The 9,880-nt window shown below is 36.5% G+C and overlaps 1 protein-coding gene across 2 annotated transcripts; it reads right to left on the bottom strand.

Annotated features, from left to right (window-relative positions):
* Nucleotides 1-1,384: 1,384 nt before the first annotated feature.
* Nucleotides 1,385-8,790, bottom strand: LOC112187552 (origin of replication complex subunit 5). 2 transcript variants are annotated; one of them, XM_040514775.1, is made up of 9 exons: nucleotides 8,634-8,790; nucleotides 7,493-7,605; nucleotides 6,565-6,721; nucleotides 5,050-5,175; nucleotides 3,854-4,695; nucleotides 3,352-3,768; nucleotides 2,556-2,871; nucleotides 2,321-2,445; nucleotides 1,385-1,704 (listed from the first exon to the last, which is right to left on the bottom strand). In XM_040514775.1, the coding sequence occupies exons 2-8, from the start codon at nucleotides 7,585-7,587 to the stop codon at nucleotides 2,395-2,397; spliced, it is 2,004 nt and encodes a 667-aa protein (XP_040370709.1). In that variant the 5' UTR covers nucleotides 7,588-7,605; nucleotides 8,634-8,790; the 3' UTR covers nucleotides 1,385-1,704; nucleotides 2,321-2,394. The 2 variants fall into 2 exon arrangements, with proteins under 2 accessions (XP_040370709.1, XP_040370711.1); XM_040514777.1 differs by lacking the exons at nucleotides 7,493-7,605; nucleotides 8,634-8,790 and adding an exon at nucleotides 5,247-5,280 and having other exon boundaries at nucleotides 6,565-6,667.
* Nucleotides 8,791-9,880: the final 1,090 nt, after the last annotated feature.

Raw genomic sequence — 9,880 nt, 5'->3', positions numbered from 1 at the left:
TCAAGTCTCTAATGTGGGACTTGTGACCCGATTTCCAATGTGGAATCGGGTTTGTCAATTAATTCCACGTGCATACCTAGAGCTAGGTTGCACGTGAGGAGGCGTGTTGGAGAGGAAAGATCCCACATTGGAAAAGTGACAAATAAAATATAACTTATAAGTGGGTGGATCTCACCCAATTGTACCGAGGCTTTTTGTGATTAAAACCCAACACCTAACGGGTGGTTAAGTTGGGACAGTATTGGTACAATGGTGGGCCACAAGCCACGCTTGTCGCTGTTTAACATTTTCTTTTTAAAAGAAGAAAATAACTCATGCTCGATAATTCTCATAATGAATAGACTTTCTTGGAGCAAAACTCCTTGATTATTAAAAAACCAATAATGGTCTAAGACGAGTAATCATAATCTTTGTAATGACATTGATCATCTCAGCTAGATTTATCACTTGGAGGTTCTAATCTTGAATCTATAGTCTGCTAGATGGAAGAGTCTCCCGTATGTGAATATATCGCGATGGTAGACAAGACCATTACGTTAGTAGATCAACTTCTTATAGTAGCAAACCAACATTTCATAACTACCATGAGAAATTGGTTTATTTTAACATCTGGTAGCCTGCAACTAATATATCGATAGATTAATGTATCAATAGAGATGTCTTACTACATATATGTATAAACTTGTAAGATGTTGAATGGGGGACTTGAACTGAACTTAAGTACTAAAATGGTCCAAACAGGAAGCATCATACAACCTCTGGTTATACCTACTCGTTCAATTCTAGATGCTACTATATTCAAGAAAGAACCATTTTACTTGGAGAAGAAAATGCATATAATACCCTATCAACGAACAGAAATAAGTTAGAGATGTATTTGAGAAAAACAATCACAATAAGTCTATCACATCAATACCGAATTATTTGTATAGCAATACCCACAAGTCATTTAGGCTTCTTTTAGAGAAGAACATAAGATTAGTCATGAGCGATGGACGCCCTACATCAATACAAAAAGAGATACTACCATCATGAACAACAAATCTAGCAAGACATACCATGGGTTGCCCGACTACTTCATCTAGGAACATTTAAACTAGTTAATGTGTATTTGTTAATTTTCTCTAATTAGCTATTGGTTTAATGGTATCTTTCACCACAGTAATAGATTGAGTCACCAGTTCGGTTTTGACGCTAAAGAAATTGTTAACTTTGTCACTTCCTTGGTATGCATACCACATTCTTATCTTGTACATGGTTTTTGGAGAACTTAATGTTTAACATATCCTACACTTGAACTATTTAAAACAAAATTTCTGTGGAGTAAATGAAGGTAAATGAACACTCACTTTGCTATAAGACAGAAGATGACAAAGAGAATGAATTTGTAATAAGAAATCAAGGAAACTTTTGACCACGCATGCCTATATCCAAAATTTATACACCAACAGTTTTGTGCTGAAGGAATTAAACTAAATCTTATTTTAGTTTTTTCTCATCTTCACATTGAGCACATTGCATGAGAAAAATAATTGACTGATATTTTCCTCCCATTTCATACTCTGGTTTCTAATTGCAAGAACATATTTAATAGTTCTGTGGTCAAAAACAGTCCCTTCTCTTCTCAGCCCTGACTCCCTGAGCTCCAGTAAAATAGAGTAATTTGGTGCTGAATCATATGATTAAGCTCATTCAAGGCTTTCCCTAAAAAACAAACACTGCAAGTAAGTTTGTGCTTTCTATTACGATACTCATAATACAAAATCTAAAGAATCATCTCACCAGATGAAAAAAAAAAGAAAAAAAAAAAATCTAACGAATCATCTCAGTCAAAACCCATCTGCTTCTGACAAACTTCTTTTCCTGGGTGAACTAATTGCATGCTTATGTGTCTTCTATCCAAACAGGTAAAGTAACCTATTGGTAATTTCCAATTAATGGCTTGGATTGACACATTCCAGAAGAAACCAAAACTTCCCCATTTGTCAATAAATTAGATAGCCACAGACACTCCTAATGAATTAAATAAAGTAGTTGAACAAAAGAAGAAAATAATCAGGTCCAGCATCATATTAGCTATGGTCGCTTAGAAAGCTACAAGGGAAAGTCAAGCTACGAAGACTATAATGCTGTTCAAGCATCAAAATCAATATATCTTTGTGTTTCTGATAACAAATTCCAAGTACTTGAGATTCTTGTCTACAGCTCTCATAGTTTTTGTGAAGGGTTCATAATCCACATTTCAAAGAAGATCCTTGTTCTGTTTTTAAATTAACAATGGAAAATAAAAGTATTAAGCCTAAAATTATGTATCACTTACACAATCTGACCCTTCTATTTCATCCTTGAAAGTAAGTTGACGACAATGTTGCAGATACCATTGCCCTTATGCAATCATCTTCTGTACAAGTACTTTGAGAGAGGAAACTTAATGCTCCTTGCTACCTGCAATCCAAGTATATGCAAGATGTTGGACGAATCAAAAGTTGTTCATTATCTCACAATCTTACACCATACAAACTTTTGAACTTCTATATGAGAGGCACAAAAGGTACCTGCAGGGCCATATCTTCACTAACTGTAGAACGATAGCGAGTTGAGCCCTCGAGTGGGCAGCTTCCTCCTTTGACAATAAAATTTGCACCACAGAGACTAGTCAATTGTAAGAGGACATCAGACATGAGCCCACAATGCCCATCTTGAATCCCTAACCCATCCTGCGCTTGTTCCTCATCATCAAGTGGATCTTCCGCCACAGATGTAATACACTGGAATATGGCTAGTAACCTCTCCATTGGGAATGTTCCGGGGCCCTTTATGAGTAATTCCTGTTCTGCAGTTTCCTTCTGTTCCATTGACTTCTCAGAGACCCTGATAGTGAAGAAGCATTATTTAAAAGAAATCAGTGCCTACAAGTGAAAGAAAATCACAACGATATTAAACTGGTATTGGCATAATCAAATCTTGCTAATTTTTTTTTTGTTTTTTTTAAGACAATGGCAAAAGAATCTTAAGCATTTTCACTCATGGTAACTTATGCCAGAAATTTTTACACAAGATTCTTTGCACACAGCCTAATGGAAAGAAAAACTAAAGCATCTGTTAACCATACCGTGGTATACATTATAACAGTAGAAGGCGAGTGGATATGCTTAATTTTCATTCTTAAAAGCACATATTTTAGCTTAGTTTGGTCAGGCTTGTATTGAAAGGATTACAGGGGTAAATTTTGTAATGATAGCTAGATTTTAGTGTCCTATCTCAGTAGCAGGTCACAGACTGAAAGTTTACAACTACAGCCAGATAAACTATATTAATACAGTAATACTGGTACTTTGGAAATACACTTACTTCCTCTTTCGTTTTCGATTATTAGAACCTCCAGTAGAATCGAACAATGATGCATCAAGGGTAGCTGGATTTCTTGAAGCAAGGAATGCTGAAATTAGAAGATACTTGGCAGAGGTAGACATGTGAAAATCTAACTGGTCAGCAACTTCATAACCTCTGGATTTCCTTGTGCTAACCTTTGGCTTTCTCTCCCTAGCTTCAACTTCAGTGGAAGGCTGAGTTGAAACCTTAAATATCTCATTCAGTGCAGGAGCAATATGGGGCTGAAATTGACTAAACAACTTTCTCTTCATCTCTTCATTGGGAAAAACCCCAAGATCAGTAATAGGTTCACAATATTTTCTGAATAATAGTGAAAATGCACTAGACAATTCATCCACTCGTCTGGTAATTCTACTGAAAGGCCTTAGTACAACACTAATAAGAACAAGAGATTCAACATCAGATAATATATAAAGCAAAAGATGAGAGTAGCGAAAAAGGAAAAAGCTAACATTCTTACCTGAGAAAAGAGGTGTAAAGCTTTTTGTTTGCTTGGTGTCTCATTAAGATTTGACCAAGATCATCATCTGTATAATCAGGAAGATATAGAGGGTTAGGCTCAACATAACCCATATTTGAGTCGTATGTATCCGGTGAGGTATTGCTGATGAAGATAAGACCGACCTCGGGCATTTTCAGAGTGTCATAGAGATTAAACAACAAAGATAACACAGTAGAACCTTTGTCCCACCCTTTGACACGCTCCAAATTGTCAAAAATCAAGTAGATCATATTTCCATTAGCCTTTCCTGACCTTTTGCTACTCAATCCTGACTTTTGTCCCTGAGGATTACCAATAATGCTAACCAAGGCTTCGCGAAGAAAATTCACAAAATCAGATGGCCTTTCACAGCGCTTTGCACTAGAATAACCATTTTCTGCTTTCTTTCGGTGAAGGAACAATTGATTTAATATGGATTCAAACATGATTCGAGGATTATAACAGGTAAGGCAGCTTGAGTAAACAAAAGGTCGTTTAAGATGCCTAAATGTTTGTAGAACAATACTGGTTTTTCCAGTGGAAGAGCCTCCATATATAAATATAGGAAGCATGGGAGAGTTCTGTGGACCCAAAAGGTGCACAAGCTCTTTGATCTGACTTTCTTTACCAGGAAAACTAGACACCAGATCATCGAAGCTAAAGGACTCTCCTTCTCCAATCACAAGGTCATCTAAAGTCGGTTGCTGCTGACTATTTGCATCTGTTTCTTCAACTACATTGTTTGAACATTTGGCCAAAACGGAGGATCGGGTTGTTCTCCTTGAAATTTGTGGGCTTTCTTCTTTAATAATGTCTGAACTCTAGCCAAAAGAAACATTAAGATAATAAATGAGAATAATCTTAAGACAATGACCAGGAAATACAATGCAAGCCATGGAAACAGTAAAAGTACAAACAAGACCAAGATTCATTGAACTTTGAATAAAATCAACTTATAAAAGACAAAGTTGCAATGATATTGCATGCGAAAACTTGCAAACATGATAAAAAAAATATGGAAACAATATTCGAAAGAACGGAACTGAAACAAAAGCTGAAGCCCCCTCAGTGAGATCATATAAAGACAAGGAAATCTACTTATCTCTGATGACATAGAACTCAAATATCTGGAAAAGAAAAAATAATTAGACAAGGAAATGAATGCATTAGAATACCGCAGAAGCATCATTTGGGTGCTGACTGCTTGTATCTGTTTCTTCAACTACACTTTTAGCCAAAGCGGAGGATCTGGTTGCTCTCCTTGTAATTTGTGGCCTTTCTTCCTTAACCATGTCTGAATTCTGGCCAAAAGAAACACATTAGACTAATAAATGAGAAAAGCTGAGAGAAACTTTCAAGATAAAACTAGTACCTAAGGAATCACAATGCAAGCCAACAACGCAACACTGAAAAGTGGATACATCACCAAGAAGCATTAAAACTCGAAAGCAGTCAACTTATCAAAAGCAATGTTGCAAGGAAATTGCACATTAGAACTTGCAACAATGATAGAAATCAAGGAAATGACATCCAAGGTGTACTGAAAAATTATCAGAACATGAACTATAGTCGAATTGAATAACAGAAGAGCAAAAGCAAAAAACAGAAGATAACAAAGAAGCATGAAATTCGGAAAGAATTCTATCAGAATTAATTAGAAAAGGTCAAACGTACTTCAGCGTAAAGACAAAAACACATTGATTCAAACATAAGTCAAATCCAATCCCGAAGGATTTAAGAACACTTAGAAACCCAAGTATAAACCAACCAATTTCAACTATGAACAACTGGTTTGAGCATCCAATTAATCTTCTCTGATCGAAAGTTAAATAAAAACCAAGTTCCAGAAACAAATAGATAGCATTTACATTTGCTCACTACTCAGCTTAATAACCACAATCTCACTTCGCCTTTTCATCAATTAATAGAACAAAGAGAACAAAACCACAGAAAACCAATACCAAAAGAAAGCCGTTCACTTCTGAAAACTTACTTTCTCCCCTTGCCTTCCCACAATTCTATTTAGAGATCAGGAAAAAAAAAATCCTCTCTTTCTTTTCTTCCAGCTGAAACTTATCTCTTTGATTTAAAAACCCAAATCCCAAAAACAATCAAAGGAATAAATATTCAGAAACATAGAGAAATCAAATATATGGAAATGCCCACTACTCAGATAAAGAAATTGATACATTTGAACACTTCACAAAAAGCTCTGTACATCATTTGGTTCAAATTGCAATCCACTACAAAATCAGAAGTAAAGATTAGCTCTTTTCATTTTTTTTTTTTGAGAAGATGAAGTAAAGATTAGTTTGAAATGGGTGATTGGGAAAACAGAGAGGTTGAGAGTGAGGATTTCGAGTTCGCCTGAGGATCAAAGAAACGGAGGCAAAGCAGCGGTCTTTGTTTTGGTAGAAGGATGAGCCAAGAATGTATAACATCAAACCTCTCCACCCTAACCAAAAACAATCTAGAAACCCTAAAGTCACAATTTTCTAATTTACCCAATCCTTAGCCAACAACAAAAGCAAGCATGGATAACTCTCTCTCTCACACACACACACACACACCTAGAAGAGTGACGGCATCTCTTCTTTTTTTTTTGTAAATAACTGAAATTTTCAGATGGAAGAAAATTGGACTTAACATACCTAACGAAAATCATGATAGTGAATATCGAGAGAGCTTACCTGATTCTTACAATAGACACCACAAGGGCAATATCCAGGAGTGCATTGCGTGCTGGTCAACACATTCAAGCACCGTTCTCCACATGCACTTTCAAGATCCTTTTCATCACACTTGCATTCACATATGAGAATCTCCTCCTCCTCCTGCTTCTTGTGCCTGCAAACATTGGAAAGGGAACCAAAATCATGTCATACTTGTAAAGGACAGATATTGCATCAGAAGGTAATATTGTTCTGTCCATGGCCAAGAGGGAATCCATAAACAACATTTCCAAGAGCAGATTAAAGATAAAAATACTAACTTAACCATGGGAAGACGAGGGATATCATTTTCAAGAAGGGAAAAAGAAAAAAGAAAAAACAATAAACCCCAATCTTATGCCAAAGGTCTAGTTCCTACATCTCAGTTTTCAATTCAATAAAGAGCACTATCCAAACTTCAAGCCACCTTACATTTTCCAAGACACATGTTGCAAACTGAATGCAATACGCTGTGCATCCAGTAAAAAACTACTTGTATACTGAGATGCATCAGTTCCATTAATAGTTATAGGTGAGTAAGATCCATGTAAAATAGTTCAAATGGTGGCTGGACATTGCTTGCACACTCATCCAACACTGAATATGGTAAGAAGGTATATGTCTCTCTACAAAACCTGAAACTTGCCTCATATTGTAAACTCAAACTAAAATGAAATGTAAAACATCAAGTCATTTACACTTCTTGTGTATGACACCACTAAACAGACCCCCAAAGATTTTTGAGCAAAATCAAATTGAGAAGCCCAGCAGAGCAATAGACAAGTCATGAACCATAGTTCTTCCCATTCCATAAACTCAATTGCAAGAATATCATGCCAAGCTATAAATTACACCAAATCATAAAGCAAGCACTAATTTACAAAGAAGAGAAAGAAGGTTGAGTTACCTTCTCTGTGAGAATTCATTCCGGTCAATATGTGTGTACTGTGGCTCTTGTTCAACACATTGATCTGTGGTACAGAGCATAGTCTCTGACTCCATGTCTCCCCACAATTCTAGCTGCTCACAAGAGCATGACTTTAAGTTATTCAATTTCTCATTATAATTCTTAAACATTGACATATGAAAACAGTTTTTACCTACAGCAGCAATCAAATGTCAATAACAATCTTGAGCACATCCTTCAGTAAAAATTAATTATTATTCTGTATTCTTCCTTTGATTGCCAAGTGTTTAAGCTTTACATTTTTGGTCTGAATAATACTTCATTTAAAGACTCAAAGCAAGCAGAGCAATACAAGGAGAAAAGAACTGGAAAGTACAACAAAGAAGAAACTACAAACATAATAAGAAAAGCATAGCAGCAAGCTGCAACAAAAACGAGTCAAAAGAACATCAACTAAGCTTTACATTGAAAAATTTGTTACGAGAGAGAGAGAGAGAGAGATGGTGTTCAGTGTCTAACAGCTTCCTACGCTAACAAAAGTCAGCAACAACCAAAAGACACCCACCAACACTGATGTCTACATCCTTACTACTAATATAATTCGATAAAGTTTCGTCGATTATCACAGTAAAGCACAACAATCTCTTGCTTTACTGGTATACGGTGTTACTATAGGCTTTGCATTGTGCTTAAACAGGTGCTAACAAAGATGTTCCATTTTCATTTTTCTACGGTACCGAACAATGCACTGTGCCAAATGCAACAATATTTCATAAAGTAGGTAGCTCAAATATTTTGGACCAAAAAACGAAGCTTCTGAACTAAAGCTAAGCATACTATCTGGACAACAAGGATTGTAATTACTCCTGGACCCAAAAGTCACCACAGGGCTTAATACAAAATCAAATCTTTCCAATTAACACAAAAAATTATCTGACTATTGGCATACTGACGACTGCCCATGATAACAAATCAAAAACCCAACCGATTCCCCACTTCCGCTAATCAAAAATCAATTCAAACAACCCCAAACGAAGACGACCCAGTAGAAAAGACAACAACTTTACCGCAGGGATCACATCAAATCAAGAAAAAGAAATCGAAAGAATGAAAAGCAAAGCAAAAGTGGAGGGGTACGTACCCTGAAGGGGAAGAAGCTTCTGTGCGGTCTCGTTGGGATTCATGTTAGAGCATTTGGATCTCTCTCTCTTTGAGCGTCTTCCTCGCACTGTCTAACGCTAAACCCTAAAACGACCGGTACTACCGGTCATCTAATGTCAGCCGCATGATCAGACTATCAAATAATCGGACGGCTCTATCCAACTCCTTCATCCCCCCCCGCTTCAAAATTGGAATCGACCAGCATATCCCTAGTTAATTAATATGATTAATTTCAGTTTATCCCCCTATAATTTGGGGTGACATGATGACACTCCTCTACTTTTAATTTTGAATTTTTATCACCCAAAATTTTCAATTTCAATCAGCCGTGTCTATTTCTCTGATTCTGTCCAAATTGGACGTTAACTCTAACGATCTGACCCACTTTGAGGGCTAAAATGATCATTTCAGGACAATCAATCAAAAAAAAAAAAACCTCTCTTTCACTTTCAGGGTCTCTCTCTCTCTCTCTCCTACAAAGATCACAGTGGACAATACACTGACCGTCATTTTCTATAGCAGGGAAAAAAAAACTCAAATTCCAGCAAAATGAAGAACTCGATGGAGGAGATCAGTTGTCTCCCATGTGGGAGACCAGTCAATGGCCTTGCTTGGTCTATCAAAGCCAAGACGGTCTTGAATATCATAGAACTCTATGGCATATTGAGTTGAAAGCTGGACCTCCTGTTTCTTAGGCCCTTGGACGTGTAGTCTTGTTGTGCCTGTCTTTTCTCGCAATTGATCGAATAACGTGGCCTCCTTGAACCTTCACAATCCTCATGACACCACCAATCTTAGGATCAATCACATTCAGCAGAAGACATAGCTTCATCTCATCTTGTCCTACAATAGCTATAAATAGATACACCCGCCTCTGGCTTTCCTTGGCAGCAAGCCTCAGTGCCTAAAATATGACCAGTATGACTAGAATTAACAACGCATAAACTGAAAGAGCTAATCTTTATATACCATTTCTAGTTCTAAACTTAAAAACTATTTCTTGAAACTAATCAAACACAATGTTTCTCCAAAATGGACATAATGAACAAAACCCATCAAAATAAACAGAACTTTCATCTCAAATCAGACAAAGGGAAGCCAATTACAATTGCATAAAGGTCATCAATTATCACGGACAAACAATTATCATTTATCAAACAATCAATTATCATTTATGAAACATGATGAACATCATCAACAACCCTTGCTAAAAAAAAAAACAAACCA

Source organism: Rosa chinensis, chromosome 2, assembly GCF_002994745.2.
Source record: "Rosa chinensis cultivar Old Blush chromosome 2, RchiOBHm-V2, whole genome shotgun sequence".
NCBI classification, from domain to species: Eukaryota; Viridiplantae; Streptophyta; class Magnoliopsida; order Rosales; family Rosaceae; genus Rosa; species Rosa chinensis.
Note: the sequence above shows the minus strand (reverse complement) of the source record. Positions and strands in the feature narration are given on the sequence as shown.

What these genes read in the sequence shown, in the direction of transcription:
- LOC112187552 (XM_040514775.1), bottom strand. Translation starts at nt 7,587, where the DNA reads ATGGAGTCAGAGACTATGCTCTGTACCACAGATCAATGTGTTGAACAA. An exon ending in ACCCAAATGATGCTTCTGCG is followed by an intron (nt 4,696 to 5,049) that starts GTATTCTAATGC and finishes TCTTTTGGCTAG; the next exon opens with AGTTCAGACATTATTAAAGA. An exon ending in AATCGAAAACGAAAGAGGAA is followed by an intron (nt 2,872 to 3,351) that starts GTAAGTGTATTT and finishes CTTCACTATCAG; the next exon opens with GGTCTCTGAGAAGTCAATGG.